The 18,567-nt window shown below is 44.3% G+C and overlaps 1 protein-coding gene across 1 annotated transcript in view; it reads left to right on the forward strand.

The window, feature by feature from the left end:
• The window catches only part of LOC124623035 (A disintegrin and metalloproteinase with thrombospondin motifs 18-like), a 365,569-nt gene extending 348,853 nt beyond the window's left edge, over positions 1-16,716 (forward strand). The window contains exon 2 of the mRNA XM_047148827.1: positions 16,348-16,716. Coding sequence (XP_047004783.1) covers positions 16,348-16,716 — 369 coding nt within the window. The remainder of the gene's footprint in view (positions 1-16,347) is intronic.
• Positions 16,717-18,567: the final 1,851 nt, after the last annotated feature.

Below are 18,567 nucleotides of genomic sequence, written 5' to 3' on the forward strand. Positions count from 1 at the left end.
TACTGGTATCAGGCACATGCCTGAATTTGAGGCAGAAATGTCTGACAATGAACGTTTGTAAGATAGCATTGTATGGCAGTGAAACATGCACAGAGGGAAAACCGGAAAAGGACAGGACCGAAGCATTTGAGATGTGATGTTTGTTGAAAATTAGATGGACTGATAAGGTAAAGAATGTGGAGATCCTGCGCAGAATATGCGACGAAAGGACCACAGAGAAAAAAAAATGGTTCAAATGGCTCTGAGCACTATGGGACTTAACATCTGAGGTCATCAGTCCCCTAGAACTTAGAACTACTTAAACCTAACTAACCTAAGGACATCACAAACATCCATGCCCGAGGCAGGATTCGAACCTGCGACCGTAGCGGTCGCGCGGTTCCAGACTGTAGCGCCTAGAGCCGCTCGGCCACTCCGGCCGACCACAGAGAAAAGGATGACAAGAAAAGAGACAGGATGATTGGAAAGGTGTTAAGACAACAGGGTATAGCTTCGATGATGCTTGACGGAGCTGTAGAAGGTAAAAACTGCAGGGGAAGACAGATATTTGAATAAATCCAACAAATAATTGAAGAGATTGGCACAGGAGAGGAATTTGTGGCAGGCCGGATCTAAACAGTCAGAAGACTGATGACTCAAAAAGAAATTTTTAAAAAAAGCTTTGCATTCTTTGTCGTTGTATTTCTTTGTTAAAGAGCTCGCAACCACACATTCACAGTTATTTCACAAACGGCTCATTTGCGGGCCCATGTTAACTCGAACACCTTTGCTTCTATTATCGTGTACTTTCTTCCTTGTCAGTATTCGCTATTAATTGTTGTACATCTTCTTTATGATCGATACTGGAAGGTACTTTCACTCAGTGAAGTGCTCCTCGTTTCGTACGTTCTTCTGACTACGTTTCTCTGGTTCTCTAATTCCAGTTGCTGCATTTATTGTCACTCTGCGAGCCGGGAAAGGGGGAGAATTCGGGACGATGATGCAACATTTACTTTGTCAACTTTCAGAAAGCATCACCACTGATACGTATAGTTTAGTGAAAAACTTGGCTCCTCTGCGGTCACTGACTGCAGGCCAGAATAAGAGAGGCAGTTTACGCATGGGGCACGTTTACTCAGCGCACTTTCCTCGGGAACTATTCTTGCTAGAGCCCTACCGACAATGGAAGATTTGTATTGCCATCTGCTGACAGCTCTCATAAACTTCACGACACTAGTTCAGTGAACATCTCAGCACGAAGAACATATCTATGTTGTTGTGCAGGATGAGAAACTTTTGTTAGTCATATATCGAAGCTCTGATGGAGTGCACATTCAAAATGAGAATAGCTAAATACATGTTCTCTTACAGGAGATTATTCTACTTTGTAATCTATGAGAGCAAGGACTATTAAGGGCAACAATTTACTGAAAGCAAAAACAAATAAAATGTGGATAAGCCTGCTTCTGATGTCATCACCAGTGTTCTGCCCAGAGGCAGGTTTTTCACATGGAAGCCGGCCAGGGTGGCCGAGCGGTTCTAGGCGCTACAGTCTGGAACTGCGCGACCGCTACGGTCGCAGGTTCGAATCCTGCCTCGGGCATGGATGTGCGTGATGTCCTTAGGTTGGTTAGGTTTCAGTTGTTCTAAGTTCTAGGGGACTGATGACCTGAGAAGCTAAGTCCCATAGTGCTCAGAGCAATTTGAACCATTTTTTCACATGGAACTCACCATCCTCTCCTGTTTTTCCGGCATCCTCTTCGGATCTGCGTAATTTCCGCTTCCCTTCATGTCGTCTATCGTTTTGTATCTCTTCCTTCCTCTCAATCTACTATCACAAGCTAGTCGTTCGAAAGCGTCTGTTAGCAAGCGCTCCTGTCTCAACGAATGTCCCACACTGTCGCTCCTCCTTTCTCTCTTAACCTTCAGCAGTCTGACGAAGATGTAGAAAATTGTCTTTAGATGTACTACTCGAAACGACAAAACCAGTCAAAAAGACATCAAGAATTCGTCCAATGCCTTAGACATGAACGGTGGGGTTATGACGATTGTGCCATAGGAGACGCATTATTTGTCTACAAAAATTGTTACTAAAAAAATGGCTCAAATGGCTCTAAGCACCATGGGACTGAACATCTGAGGCCATCGGTCCCCTAGGCTTAGAACTACTTAAACCTAACTAACCTAAGGACATCACATACATCCGTGGCCGAGACAGGATTCGAGCCTGCGACCGTAGCAGCAGCGCGGTTCCATACTGAAGCGTACAGAATCGAAAATTCTTACTGAGACAATGGTTATGAATAGGTATTTAATTATGATTCCAACTTCTATGTAGGCCATATTACGTTATCAGGTGGAAGATCGCTAGAAAAAGCGTTTACTGCTAGCAAAGGTTTTGTATATTATCACATTAAATGGTGTAAGTAAGCCTGTAGTTATTAGTTAAACAAATTCTGACACTTCTGCTAGTGTGTTTACTCGTTATTGTGTTCTATGATATGTATGAACGTAACCCCCGTAGATGCGTAAACTTGCCTCATATATGGTGCACATTTACGCACTCGACTTGAGCCTAGATAAAATTGTCCTCTAAGACAAAGAAAACTCATCACGAAGAAATTGTCCGAATTGGATGGAAATCGGTAGATGTGATGTACAAGTACAGAAAAACAAATGATTACAATTTCAGAAACATTGGATGATTTATTCAGGAGAAAGAGCTTCGAAAATTGAGCAAGTCACTAACGTGTTGGAGAAAGAAACGGCGACCTTTGTGGTCAAGGAAGGGTTTGGCAAGCACGAAGACAAGAGGTAGAAATTCTCGCCCTGTGCGGGCGCGCACTATCTTGCCGAAATGTAAGCCGAGGATGGCTTACCATAAGGGCAACAAAACGGGACAAAAAGTATCCTCAACGTACCACTGTCCTGTAAGGGTGCCGTGGATGACAATCAGAATGGTGCTGTTATGAAACGAAGCGGCACTCCAGACCACCATTCATGGTTGTCTGAGGGTATGGCAGGCGACAGTAACGGTGATGTCCCAGCGCTGGCCGGTGCGTCACCAGACACGTCTTCGGTTTGGAATGACATTGACTGGAGTAGAATTGTCTTCAGTGATGAGTCTCGCTTCGAACTGAGCCCCGATGACCAACTAAGACATGTTTGGAGACACCCCGGACAGCTGTGGGATACCAACCTGGCTGACGCCCATTATACGGCCAGATAAGCAGGAGTGATGGTCTGGGTAGTCTTTTCTTCTTACATCAGAACCACTTTGGTTGTCACCTGTGGCAGCCTTACCGCACAGAGGTACGTCGACGATATTCCACGACCGTTTTGTTGCCCTTCATGGCAAGCCATCCTAGGCTTCCAGAATGAGATTTTCACTCTGCAGCGGAGTGTGCGCTGATATGAAACTTCCTGGCAGATTAAAACTGTGTGTCGGACCGAGACTCGAACTCGGGAACTTTGCCTTTCGCGGGCAAGTGCTCTACCAACTGAGCTACCAAGGTCCAGAGTTCGAGTCTCGGTCCGGCACACAGTTTTAATCTGCCAGGAAGTTTCATATCAGCGCACACTCCGCTGCAGAGTGAAAATATCATTCTGGAAACATCCCCCAGGCTGTGGCTAAGCCATGTCTCCGCATATTCCTTCTTTCAGGAGGGCTAGTTCTGCAAGGTTCGCAGGAGAGCTTCTGTAAAGTTTGGAAGGTAGGAGACGAGATACTGGTAGAAGTAAAGGTGTGTGGACGGGGCGTGAGTCGTGCTTGGGTAGCTCAGATGGTAGAGCACTTGCCCGCGAAAGGCAAAGGTCCCGAGTTCGAGTCTCGGTCCGGCACACAGTTTTAATCTGCCAGGAAGTTTCATATCAGCGCACACTCCGCTGCAGAGTGAAAATATCATTCTGGAAACATCCCCCAGGCTGTGGCTAAGCCATGTCTCCGCATATTCCTTCTTTCAGGAGGGCTAGTTCTGCAAGGTTCGCAGGAGAGCTTCTGTAAAGTTTGGAAGATAGGAGACGAGATACTGGTAGAAGTAAAGTTGTGAGGACGGGGCGTGAGTCGTACGTGGGTAGCTCAGATGGTATAGCACTTGCCCGCGAAAGGCAAAGGTCCCGAGTTCGAGTCTCGGTCGGGCACACAGTTTTAATCTGCCAGGAAGTTTCATCCTAGGCTTGCATTTCAGCAAGATATTGCCGGCCCGCACACGGCGAGAGTTTTTACCGCTTGTCTTCGTGCTTGCCAAGCCATAGTTTAGTCACGAAGGTCGCCGTTTCTTTCCCCAACTGCGAACATTTGGAGCATTATGGGTATGGCCCCTCAATAGCTCGAGATTTTCATGATCTAACGCGGCGTTGGACAGAATTTGGCACAATATCCCTCAGGAGAACATCCATTGACTCAGTCAATCATTGCCAAGCCGAATAACTGCTTGCATATTGGCCAGAAGTGAACAAACTCGATACTTGAAAGACATCATGTTTACGCCAGTGACTGTTAAACTTTTTATTTCCACTATTGCAATTTCGGCCTCAGGCCATTATCAAGTGCAGATGTTTTGGCTATTAAGCCATGTCAGCTTTATACTCGCTGACACATTTATATGTCGTTGTCATTTCCTGTTATATACATTCGTAGCGCTGCTAGGTAGTGCGAGCACACATGCACATATATCGTAAATCAGCACAGTCTGTAACTTTTATTGCAAAAGTTACTAGTGATGGTTGAACGAACATATGTATGTACAGACTGTGCTGTTTTACGATGTATGGACATGTGTGCTCGCACTTCTTAGCAGCGTTACGAATGTATATAACAGCAAATGACAACGACATATAAATGTGTCAGCTTGTATAAATAAGACATGGCTCAAAGCCAAAACATGTGCACTTGATAGTGGCCTAAGGCCGAAACTGCAATAACGGAAATAAAAAGTTTAACAGTCACAGGCGCAAACATGATGTCTTTCAAGAAATTTCACATGACTGTGATTCCCAGATACGAAAAGTTAATAAACTCGATACTGACTTGCTCAGTTTGTGAAGCCCTTACACTTGATTAAATCATCCAATTGTTCTGGGATTTAAATCATTTGTTTGTCTGTACATGTATATAACATGTACCGATTTTTGTCCTATTCAGACGACTGCGTCGTTTTTTAAGTTGTATAATTTTATTATTATTTTTCTTTAGAGTGTATTTTGCACTCTTAAATGTGATGTTGATTAAGAGGTGTATATATAGCAAGTTATACTTTAATAACCATGTTAAAACGCTAAATAATTTTTAACACGGTAAATCTAACCAAAAGTTCCGCGTAAATGTGCCCTGGTCTCTCTATTGCAGACACATGCCGAATCGTCGTAGTGTTCATTCGGCTGTTGTGTGCAAGACGAGGAGGAATGATCTTCGCACAGCATGGGGGACATTGCCGAAGACGACCGACACTGCCTCGCCTAATGACACAGCTGCCTGCTTGGCTTGCACAGCCACGCGGAACTAACGCGTATGCGTATAAGTCCCGAAGATGCAGTGTGGGCAGACCTACGCTCTTCCTTTACGCCTCATGCTGCGCTGTAATGTAGCTAACAGCCATGTTTCCTTAACTGCGTGGAAGGGAGCCACGCACCTGTTGAGTCGTAATCGTCGAAGGCTCGCCCCATTTGAAAGCGTCTGACTGCAGAACCGCGCCTGGAAGTCACCTCGGATTTCATCCGAATTTATGATATATGCAATTATTGGCCATAAATAATAGTGACAGAAGTGAGAGCTAAGCGTCTGAAGAAAACAGCATTTCTTTCACGGGTCGGGCGTGGACATCATCCATTTCTGTTTGCGTATGTTCCATGCAGTAGTTGGTGCAGCGAAAAGAGTACAGAACGGAAATTCGAAAGTTGTGGGGTCGACTTCCTGTGCTGTAAGTTTTTTTAGCTCTTCTATGTTTACGTTACAGACACTGCAAATAAACCGAAATACCGTTAAGTCTATTGTATTTATTAACATTTCCATAAAAATCGTGAAAGGAAAAGCTAAAGGAAAATTTAGGTTCAAATGGCTCTGAGCACTATGCGACTTAACTTCTGAGGTCATCAGTCGCCTAGAACTTAGAACTACTTAAACCTAACTAACCTAAGGACATCACACACATCCATGCCCGAGGCAGGATTCGAACCTGCGACCGTAGCAGTCCCGCGGTTCCGGACTGAGCGCCTAGAACCGCCAGACCACCGCGGCCGGCGGTGATGTTCACCGTAAATGCAGGGAAACCAGTAATTTTCTCAGCATCTTGCACATGTCATGAAGGTGCATCTTTACAATTGCATACTTGAAAGTTTCTATAGAAAAGAAACTTGCATTACTAGACTGACAAGACATCCGGATTTGTCGGGACAGTCCCGGTTTTCACATAAATGTCCAGCGGCCCCGAGCAAACCGTTCGGTACTCACAATTAATTGACCCGGTTTTTAATCGAGAAACCAAATGCGTGTAACAATATTACAATATTTCTTATTTAATTAAATATTTGTGAAAAACAAATTTCATACAAGTACAACGTTATAGATATATATTTTTTCACAACATCCCCTAAAGTACTACGGCATTATGTTTAAATCGTCTTACGCCTAAAGAAAGAGTAAGACATATGTAGAAAAGAAAAGCAGGTATTACCTGCTCCCGCCTCTAACTTGTCGTCCTTCCACTTTATTGGCCCTCGAGACAAGTGAAACCAAAACCAAAGGAGGTATAAAAGATCATAACTTAAACCACTATTTGTAAAATGGTTCAAATGGCTCTGAGCACTATGGGACTCAACTTCTGAGGTCATTAGTCCCCTAAAACTTAGAACTAGTTAAACCTAACTAACCTAAGGACATCACACGCATCCATGCCCAAGGCAAGATTCGAACCTGCGACCGTAGCGGTCTCGCGGTTCCAGACTGCAGCGCCTAGAACCGCACGGCCGCTTCGGCCGGCCCACTACTTCTAACAGGACAGCAGCCATATGGAAGTTAATTTTGTGAAGGATGTGAGCGGTGCAGCGTTTGTTAGCAGGGGTTATTGAATATTGTTTGCAATGTATCTGATTACTGATTAGTAATATCATACAGTTTTTAGGATTCACAAATTGTCCCTAAGCACCTAGTAAGTAACTAAACTATGCATAAAATATATCCAGACTTTTACAATAAAAAAAGTTCATCGGCTTCTTTTTCTTCTGAAGAAAAGAATTTTATTTGTGTAATGTATCTACTCGTTCTTTTCCGAATCACAAAATGAAGATACAGTTTTGCTATGGGTTTTTCAGCTGCTGCATCGTCATAGACCTATTATCGACTTCAAAATATCACCATAACTGACAATAAAGGTAAACCTAAGTAATGAAATTAGGTGTAAATACAAATGTCCCAATTTTTTCTCTTTGAAATCTAGTCAGTCCATGCATTAAATACATAAAAGTTTCGCTTCCAGTTTGGCAAGAAATCAAGTATAACGCACCATTTCGTCAAATATTGACAAGGATAGCTGCTGATGTACAGTGGTATGTATTTTGATGCAGTTTTCTTTTGATGTGAATTCTTTTGGTCTCTCGACGAGATAAGAGCAGTTTTGAAGCTTTTTGATCAAATTCTATAAGCAACGACAAAAACAGACAACGCGGAGTCGCATTAGCGGAGTGAAGTTTGGGGGGAAATCACTTTAATACTACATGACGACAATCCATCATCTTGAAAAATCTAGTCGTATAGTTATGCATTTTTTGTCTTCACGACGAATCATTTACGAGAAGAAATTTGTACTGTTGCACGTAGGGTTTCATGACAACAGTCAGTAATTTTTTGCTATAGGGCTGTTGAAAGTTCCCAGATTTTCACGAAGTAATGACGACATTTATATATTTTACTGTGTAATCATCCACCATTTTTGGAATCCTCGCTCTTGTAGGCATACGTAGGCTCCTCGCAATAATTTTGAGGAAAGAGTTGCACCATGTTGCGCTATATACGAGTGAATTACTTTGTGCACATTTACCTCTATTTGCAGTGAAAGCGACGTAATAACTGAAACAAAAAAATTGAAATTTCCTCCTAGGGACTCGAATACATGACCCTCGGGTTTTCGTCCTCTACTTTTCCCGCTGCGGCAACCATTGAATGGGAGCTACGTTAACATAAATTGCTCATGCCACGAGCAACCTGCGCCAAGAATGCTATCGGTAAAAACGGAACCCTTAAAGGATCACTTTGTTATCCATCTGTCTGTCTTTTAAAAACCCTTTTACTCAGGAACGGATGGACATATAAAGCTGAAATTTGTGTCACATACGGTCCCCTGGTGGTGTAAGAAAAGTGAAGCTTCTAACTCAATTAAATCGAAAGACGCAACGATTTATGTCACATATTTTGGTACTCACAAAATCACTTATCAAAACCTAAAAGGTACTTCCCGTTGAACTAGAATCACGAAATTTGGCAAGAATAAAGTTTTAATAATAAACGTAAAGGAAAAAATATAAAAAGTGTAAATTTGTAATTATATCAGATGAAAACTTTTGTCATTTTTTGTCCGATTGTCTGCCTCTCCGTGTGTTAAGGCGCATTTTTCTCGGGAACGGGTAGACGTATCAAGATGAAATTTACGTCACATTTTAAGGTCTATGCTCCCGTGGCGGTGCAAAAACCTGAAGCTAAGTTGATAAAAGATACGGTCATTTACGCATGTCACATACTTTGATACTCGCAAATTCACTCATCAAAACCTATAGGGTACTTCCCGTTGACATAGAATCATGAAATTGGGCAAGAAGGATGGATTAAGAGTATACGTAAAGTAAAAAATCCGGGAAATGTTAATCTGTAATTATATCACACGAAAAAATTGTCATTGTTATCTGTCTTCAAACTTAAAAGCAAAACATTCCCGGAACCGATATCTTGTCAGTATCGATAACAGGCAAAAATCGTCGAGATCCCGAGTCCCAGGATGGATGACCTGTCCATATATACAGCTACGTTTGTACGCAACACTGAGAGCCTACTTGCACCTAGACATTTCTTTTCTTTTTTTTTCGTAAAGTTGCACTTTTGTCACTTTAATTTCCGGCTGAAACCTCATGCATATACCACACATTTGGACGAAGTCTGTAACGACGAGCAGGCGCGGTTACCTTGTAGGACGGAGCCGCGTGGATGGTGAGTGAGGAGGAAGGACTACTGCTGACTGCGGACGAAGTGCCTTAGTGAAGGGGTTATAGAGCGGCTTCCTCGTGGAGACACGCACTGCCCCGGCTGCTCCCCTGACCGACGAGACGCCAGCTTTCACGCTCCACTGTAACAAAGGCGGCGCGCGGGCCGCTCGATTTAATTAAGATAGGCCGTCTCCATTGTTGGCGTTTCCCACGGAACGTTCGCTCAGGTGCGGCGTGACGTCAGACCAGGTGCGGTGCTGTACGGCGCGGCGCGCGCGACCACCAAATTAACGCCAACGGCCGCACAGAATCGGGAACGCACCGGCTCACCTCGCCGCGTCCGGTTCAGACACACTGGCGCTCGCCTGGCCCGGTTACGTGTTGCGTGGAATACTGCGCACCCCTGTCAACACGTTCGTCAACAGTCCGCTGGGTTTATAAGCACAACGGCCAAAAATATAGCCAGACGCAGGTACATACAATATTTCTTGACATACGATAAGGATTTAGCTCATAAGAAGTAACTACTCACATTCACTTTTTAAAAACTTAAATTTATTTAGCCCACATTTAGAGCCGAATGTCATGTGCGAAAGGAGACGTGGGTGTTTTATGTTCAGGTCAGGAGAGCAAAGGACCCCAAAAGTTTGAAAACCATTACTGTAACAAAATGAAATTCTTGTGCACATTCTCTTTCTCGTCATATTCCAGTGTGGATGTTTTTGCATTTCTTGCAAATCGTTGTCGGCGTAGTACAATAAACCCAAAGCGAATAAAAAGAATACAAAAATCAGTTGGTGCTGCATTCCAAGCAAAGTCCCTATAGATATTATTTAAAACTACATGCAGTATCAGAATATATCTAGATTCTAGAAATTACAATGAAGTGAATAATACCCCTAGCTGCATACCAACGTTGATATACGTCAACGGGTACAGTTGAAGATGTATGCCCCGACTGGGCCTCGAACTCGGGATCTGCTGCTTACACGGCAGACGCTCTATCTATCTGAGCCACCGAGGACACAGTGGTTAGTGCGACAGCAGGGACTTATCTCTGGCACGCCTCCTGTGAGACCAACATTCCCAACTTATTGTCCCGCACTATATTGATAGTACCCCTGCCCATTATACTCATCACTCGCGGCTTTTTGCCGATTCCCGTGAGAGTTTGGGCACTGTTTGTGCATCCGCACAGAAGAACTGGTCAAATGGCAGGTGAGCCTTGTAAGATACAACGTGGGGTGCATTGCAGACAAACATATCAATGCAGGAATGGGTCACTCGCTAGTCTGTCGAGATTAGATTTAATTTAATACTTGCAACCCAAAGGAGTAGGGAAAGTGACGCATATTTTTCAAGAAATGTACCGAGCCATAGGAGCCTGCGCTTAATTGGGCGAGGGTTGTAACAAGTTATATTCTTATTAATTTGCAGATGTTCTCTTCATGGCAGTTTACGTCTTAGATACCGTCATGTATTCCGTTAATTGTAAATACAGAAGACAGATATTATTTCAGGGGACGTTACCCGTCTCTGAAATTCAAACTGATGGGCAGTCCCTGACGAGGTCTAAATTTACGTGTTTCGGAATGCTGCAAAATTTTTCACGGAGTTTTCTTTAAAAATACGTGGTAGAGAAGTATTCTGGAAGCTGCTGCGGAACACAGGCCTGCACTGTAGGAACACGATGACGCATGCCTCCACACTCGCAAACCGGGGAGTGAAATACGCCTTGTCTCTCGGCGCCCGCGAATTCGTTGCGGGCAAGCGGCGAGAAATCTCCCGACGAAAGGATGTCTGGATCCGCTGGCTGCTGGCAAGGGAACCCAGAACTGTTCTAAGAAAAGGTTTTGACAGTCGCCGAGTGTTGATAATATCCACAAACAAAAGAGTTATTCAGAGGTCGACACGTAAATCAAATCGTGTTGCAAGAAAATGTTATATTGGCAGCAGCTACGTAACGTAGAAATGCAGTTTTCACCTGTCTTCAGTCGTCTGCCAATTACGTTTTTTCAGCATCTCTGTGACACATTCCCATGAGTCAAACATGTGGCCATTCGTGCTGCCTTATTTTACGAAGCGGCCGCGATGGCCGAGCGGTTCTAGGCGCTGCAGTCCGCAACCACGCGGCTGCTACGGTCGCAGGTTCGAATCCTGCATCGGGCATGGAGGTGTGTGATGTCCTTAGGTTAGTTGGGCTTAAATAGTTCTAAGTTTAGGGGACTGACGACCTCAGCTGGTAAGTCCCATAGTGCTTAGAGCCATTTGAACCATTTTTATTTTACGAGGCGCGATCAAAAAATTTCCGTTCGAACGCCGTAAGGTGCAGAATCGAAATGCCAATCAGACAAAATCGCCGTGAGCATTGCGGCAATCGTCCCGCCGAAGCACCGGGTTGAAAATACCAATTTTGTATAATACCGTGTCCAGCTGTGTGAGGAAGTCCGTAACTGTCTGCTGCCTATTCTCATCAGACAGGAATCGTCGATCCTTCAAGGCCGTTTTTAAGTGACCGAAGGCGCGATAATCGCAAGGGGAGATGTCACGGCTGTAGAACGGGTGCTCCAATGTCTCCCACTTGAGTTCCCGTAACTTCTGCGTTACTGAATTTGCGATGTTGGGCTGTGCGTTGTCATGAAGCAGCAGCACACCTTGGCGCTCCTTTCCGCAACGTTAGTTTTCGACAAGTATGTCGCTCCATACACGGTCTTCATTCCTCGTTGGATGTTTACCGGTGTTTGTCGTTTTCCAACCAAGAAAAGAATAACATAAGTGTTGTGAGTCCCACATACTTGTGTAATATACTAGAGTGTGTGGCACGAGGCCTTTTTACGCTTTCTCCTTTGCAGGCTGACTACATTACCCTACTATTCCACCAATGAACAAAAATCTGCCCCCTGCTTTACTTGCGACTGGGCGTATGTGATCGTTCCGTTTCGTATCCTTACATATTGTTACACACAGGTGTTTGTATGAATTGACCGATTCCATCTGTGACATTGATGTTTTAGCCACGTGATACTGTGGTGCTTATTTTTTTCTTATTTTTTTTACACACACAAAGATACGTATACAAACAGAACAGAAATGAATGGACGTCAGTTTTCAGCATATATATTGTGCTTCGTTAGATTGGCAAATGTTCGTAAACAAACCAAGCAGGATGAGAAATAAAGTGAACGCACTATGGTTACGTCTTTAAATTACAGTTTTCGGTAAAATATCTACAACTAGTGATAGAAGACTAGTAGTGTTCCATAGTAATTAAGGCAGACAATACGACAATCGTGAAGAAGAAAGTTCCTAACGTGTAAACGTACTTATATTTCGTAAGTGAAATGACAGCGAGCTTTAGAAGGTGACTAGATGAGAGGAAACCCAGATGCCAACCAAAAACGTGAGGAAATGTAACTCATCACTTACTTAAATAAGTAAGAAACAAGACGTGAACAGTTTTATGATGTGCAGATATCGCATATCGAAGCAGAACTGTATCGTTCCAGATTACACTGAAGATGAATTACATTAATAGGCGATACGCGCGTGGAAGAAATAAAATATATCGCAGCAAAAAAGGGGTGGTTTTTATTTACAAAACGAATATTGATGATGGCCACGCATACAAACTTGTTAAAAATGTACTAATTCATATTGCAAAACAATAGTCATAGAAGTCACTCAACTCCCAAAGCAAGTTGACATCCCCATTCCACCTCTGATGTGGTATCCAGATACATTGTGGCCTTGTCGATATCTGTACCCTTACAAAGTTTAGCTGATACATTGGACGGGTTACTCCTGTAATCTATACAGATCTGAGAATGGTTCAGGTAGTGGTAGGTCGTGTGACTAGAGCCTCTCGTCGGGTAGACCGTTCGCCGGGTGCAAGTCTTTCGATTTTACGCCACTTCGGCGACTTGCGCGTCGATGGGGATAAAATGATGATAATTAGGACAACACGACACACAGTCCTTGAGCGGAGAAAATCTCCGACCCACCCGGGAATCGAACCCCGGCCCTTAGGATTGACATTCTGTCGCGGTGACCACTCAGTGGTGGACGTGGTTCAGATGAAACGCAACCGGTTATCCTAGTAAAAACATTTTTAAAAAAAGCAAATCTTTATAGACAGACCTTCCCGGAAGACCACGAACAATAATAGTACGTCGCTTCCGGGATTTGAGGAGAGACGCCAGCGCCAGATCGAATCCGCCCGTTGGAGTAACGATGACAGTCGGTGTGCCAGCCAGCTTGGATGTAGTTTTTAGGTGGTTTCCCACATCCGACTAAGTGAATTGCTGGCTGGTAGCCACGACACGACCTGCCTCAGTGGCACGATTCGCAAACATTTAGAAAAACATTCGTACACGTTGAAGTAGAGTAACACTAGAGAACTTGTGTCCAAAAGGGGGCAGTGGAGGGGGGGGGGGGGTGCGCAAGGGGTGCGGACACGAAGGGCTACGGCCACCCTCAACTACTAACATTGCCAAATCCGAAAATTATCATGCCCAACCCCAGTGGGCCAACTCGCTTCAAACTGGGACGTAATAGAAAAAAGGATACAAAATGCAACAAAATTTGCTATATTTTTGGGTTCGCTGATTACGAATCCGATGTCGAAATTACAAAATTCAAAATCGTGGGACCAATTTGAAATTATAAATTTAGCGTATTCGAGTAAAACTTCGGGTCCAAGGCTTTTTGAGGACGCTGATAACGAATGAGAAGTCGAAATTGCCGTATTGAAATTTTCTATTCGAATTTTATATTCGTCAATCTAAATTGTAGTCACATTCGTCGCTTGCGTCATTATCCCTATGAAAAGGGTCGCTGTCGGGTTGTCCATAGCGAGATGGTCCGAAAAGCAGATCTTTTACATTAGGTGGCATCTGTTTACTTTCTTCGACTGTCATTTTCTAAAATCTCGTGATAAGTGAGTCTGAAGATGCCAAAGCCGATGGAAAAGTCTTACATCGTTTTCAAGCGGAAATATTTGCGTGTAAAATTTTCTTGATAATGACGAATATTCTGGTTCCGAGCTTTCTGCGCATCTTCAGTTAGCCGACCAATCGGCAACGGAGCAGCTGCGATTATGGTACATCCGTACATCGAAAATATGTGGAATGATGCCTGCATCGGACGTTATTGCAGAATAGAGCGCATTAATGCATAATAATTCTCTATCGGGTGACATTGCCGCACCATGGAAAAATGACCGTCCAGTAAATTGCTCACGCAATTCATTATCTATATTATTAAGATAGTAGGTGAACCATTTACAAAATGTGAGCCAAGCAGAGGAAATTTTATAACCAATGATTTCGGATAATCTCGGTTGTATGTTAGTTTTACACGTTAAAAATGCCATAAACATACCTTCTAGAGTGCTGCCTATCTTAAGAGGGCTATTGAGAAATCGAGATCTCCTAGATCACGAAATGGAAAACACAATGACAATCAAAAACGTTTTATTCGCAACAGTTAGCTACACCTTCCAGCTACTTGTCTACATCGTCGCCACTTCAACTGATACACATGTCGTAGCCTTGTACCAAGTTTCCAATACCCTCGTCATACAAGGCATCCACCTGTGCTTTCCTCCATGTCTCTAAGCTGATCTGCAGCTTCTTGTCTGTGCCGAGCCCCTGCAGTGTGCAGCCGAGAATTGTCGAGAAGAAGGAGATGCGTGACAGTTACGTTGTGTGGGTTGCATCAAATAAGGCAAAATCTCTCACAGGTGCCCATATTTGTCGGGGGACACAATTTCTAGGCATCTTTACATGCTTACTGCGCCCTCAGAACTGGAAAGAGCAACGTGGCGCCATTGGAGTACATACTGGAGACTCTGTCCAACATGTCTATGCAATATGATATTTCAGTGCCAGTGTTATTCCCAATCACGATGCTATTGAACATGCATGCATGTCCAAAGGAACACTGCATCGTAATTCGGAATAAGCCATGTATTGCAATATCGTATTTATCCGCCGACACCGGGCAAGCGACATTCAAGTAATATGTCCGCCTGTACGTGAATATACATAATGGATAAGCGAGTACAGGTTGTAGACACACGGTTGACGAGAAACAGAAGTTTGGTTCTTGTCATGAGTAGTGCTGGGATAGCCTAACTGTCAGGCAATTGCTAGCGATAAGCAGGATAGCAGAGTTCGAGTCCCGGTCTGGCACAAATTTTCACTGTGAAATGACAATGAAATGAATACCCTTAGCTGCGTTCAGGCGTTGGTATAAGTCAACGGGGACAGTTGAAAATGTGTGCTCCAACCGGGACTCGAACCCGGGATCTCCTGCTTACATGGCAGACACTCTATCCATCTGAGCCACAGAGGATACAAATGATAGTACGACTGCAGGGATTTATCTCTGGGGACGCCTCCCGTGAGACCCACATTCGCAACATACTTTCCCGCACTATATTCATAGTGCCCCTGCCCATTATACTCATTACTCGCGGCTTTACTGCCGATTCCCGTAAGAGTTCGGGCACTGTGTGTGTATCCGCACACAAGAAGATGGTCAAATGGCCGGTGAGCCTTATATATATAATTTTCACTGTCGTCATTGCATTATACAGATTACAGGTGCCCGTATTCAGAACTGCGACTACATTTCATGTACATCTATGCAAAAGTTCATTGGATTTTACACTGTGGTTTCGATTTTGCAATCTGTCGAACGTTACTCTCCGAACAGCCCTCGTATTTTATTCTAACAACTGGGCTGGACTGCTCTCATATATTAAACACATATCGACTTATGACTGCGATGCCACCGCAGCATTGGGAAAGCATGCACCAGTGCAATCTACGCGACTTTGGTGGGACATGAGTCGGAATGCGCACATTTTACTGTTTGTTTGCTATCCAGGTTTTGAAGTTAGTTGCACCATTGTACTACCTTGTGAAGTTACAGGATAAAGGCTAGCAAAAGGAGCAAGAAAAAATCCACACAGCCAACTAAACCTGTTTTATAACAAGTAATGGCTAAATTTCTCTGGTGACAGTATGTCAACTTTTGCAGTATTTAGAGTCGTTGAATTGTTCGGTGTTCAGCTCACATATTTCCATGAGATAGCCTTAGCTACAAGCAAAACTGCGCTCTTCCCGTTCGAGACACCGCGTCGCCACTCACCAACACGGTGTGTATGTGTTGCAGGCGGGCCTGGTGCGGACGGAGCACGGTGAGTTCTGGGTGGAGCCAGCGCAGGGGTCGACGCCGTCGGAGACGCAGCCTCAGCCGCACGTGGTCACCCGCCGGGAGTCGACCTCTCACCACCTCCTCCACCACCAGCACGAGCACGACCAGGGGAGCGATCACGACCACGCGGGCGGCGGCCGCGGCAGGCGCAACAAGCGGCGCGCCCACCGGGAGCGCAACTGCGGCACCAAGCGTCAGTATTCCGCACTACGCCGTTACTGCCTAGCTATGAAGGGGGCGCCGCCTATTGCATTGCAGGTTTTCTTGGCGTGGGTATTTCTTGGCGTGGATAACACTACACCGAAAATAAATACAGTATCTGATTAAAAGTCCCCGGACCCCCTAAGTAAAGTAGAACTGACTACCACATGTCACAAGAGACAGACCCGCAAATATACACCTTCTGTAGCGCAGACGCTGCGAAGTGTTCAGGGAGGGAGTTGGCGAGAGTCGTAAGGTAGACCTCCAGCCTCCAGCAGAGATGTAGAGCCATGCCGGCTCCAGTGGACAGTTGCTCTATGTTTCTCGGTTGAGGATCCATGGCGCGTACGGCCCGATCGAGGTGGTCCTACAGATTCTCGATGAAACTGGTTGGTAGGCACTCAGAGAGTGCACAGGATAAGGTTACGATTGTGGATGGGGCCGTAAACCGTTACTGTGAGTTGCACAGTCAAAAACACAACTTTATTTTTCTAATAACCACTAATTTACACATTTCTTTAAAAGATCACAATTAGACAATACGGCTGAAGGCCTAGTTGAAGAAAACTTGAGATGCTTTCTGGGCTAATGGCCCAAAACCACACCCCAAAGAGAAACGGCTGACGGCCTTGCTTAGAAATCAAAAGCAATTAAAAAAAGAAGGTAAAATTTTAAAAAAACATGCAATTGAAAACAATTAGCGGCTGAAGGCCTACACTAGACGTCTGAAGGACAGCTATAATTAAAACACATTAAGAAACAAATTTTTCCAACCAAAAAATTTCTTTTTAAACTTACAATAGAATGGCCGAAAGCCTAATTAAAGAAATATTAACTTATTGCAAGCTGAAGGCCACAAACAAATTTGAAACAACGGCTGAAGGCCTGAACAACAAGTCTGAGAAACAATTTAAAATAAAATTCTTTAAAGAATACACATGGCTGAAGGCCTTGTTAAAAGGGGTTCACGTAAATCCTCGGCTGAAGGCCCCCCATAACACATCGAACAACTAACGGCTTTCAGACAAAACAAATTTTAAGGAAAAAATATTTTTTTCGAATAAAATCAATGTTCAAAATTTTAATTTAACGCGGCTGTGACCTTAATGTAAAATTTAAAAAGAACTGAATTAATACATGGCCGAAGGCCTCTCACAATACTTCAAACTAAAATAAAAATCACAATCTAAAACAAACAGAACAAGTGGTGCTCCAAGAGTCGGCCTGAGATGGTAGCTCAAACGTAAGGTCAGGTGAGACAGGCAGCCAAGAGTTGAAGTTAAATAATCGGATGGCAACCCAAACTATGGACGGCCCAAGGACCGACCAACAATTTAACCAATTCCCTTCCGTCCGACCAACGGCACAACGATGGAAAATATCGGCCGAGGACGAGGACAGGAACAGCACTACGTCTTCAGAAATTGGCGTCTAAAAACAACCAAGGGAACAATAGCCATTCTAAGCAAAATGTGAACCAAACAACTTAAAAGGAGGTCGAACTACACGCCGTGCCAGACTAGGAAAGGCTCACTGCTGGAAAACTACGCTAACGACCATGGCGGGTAACTGGGGCGTTAATGGCCACAGGGCAGAAAATACCGATGGTGCACTTCACTGGCAAGTAACAGTCAATTTAATAATTAATCACAGTAAAGGAAGACGGCTGCAAGATTTTGCCGACTCCAACACATCATACGTTGTTGCTAGCCCGAACGGCCCTGGGAGAAACAACCCCCAAATGAACGAAGAGATGTCACAGCAGTTGAGGTTTCATAACAGGTTAACTGATCACTCAACTTCAGCGTCCAGGTTCGGTGGGCAATGAACTTTGTCGCTCTCGCAGCTAGCGCCTCACGATTCAACAGCACGTGCACGACGCCAGTGGTCCCAGCCTGGCCTCGCCACGGAGACTTCCTCACTGCTCCGTCCCAGCCGACTGACCACCTCCACCACCCGGAAATACTAGCAGTCACA

The sequence above is a fragment of the Schistocerca americana genome, chromosome 7 (assembly GCF_021461395.2).
Source record: "Schistocerca americana isolate TAMUIC-IGC-003095 chromosome 7, iqSchAmer2.1, whole genome shotgun sequence".
NCBI classification, from domain to species: Eukaryota; Metazoa; Arthropoda; class Insecta; order Orthoptera; family Acrididae; genus Schistocerca; species Schistocerca americana.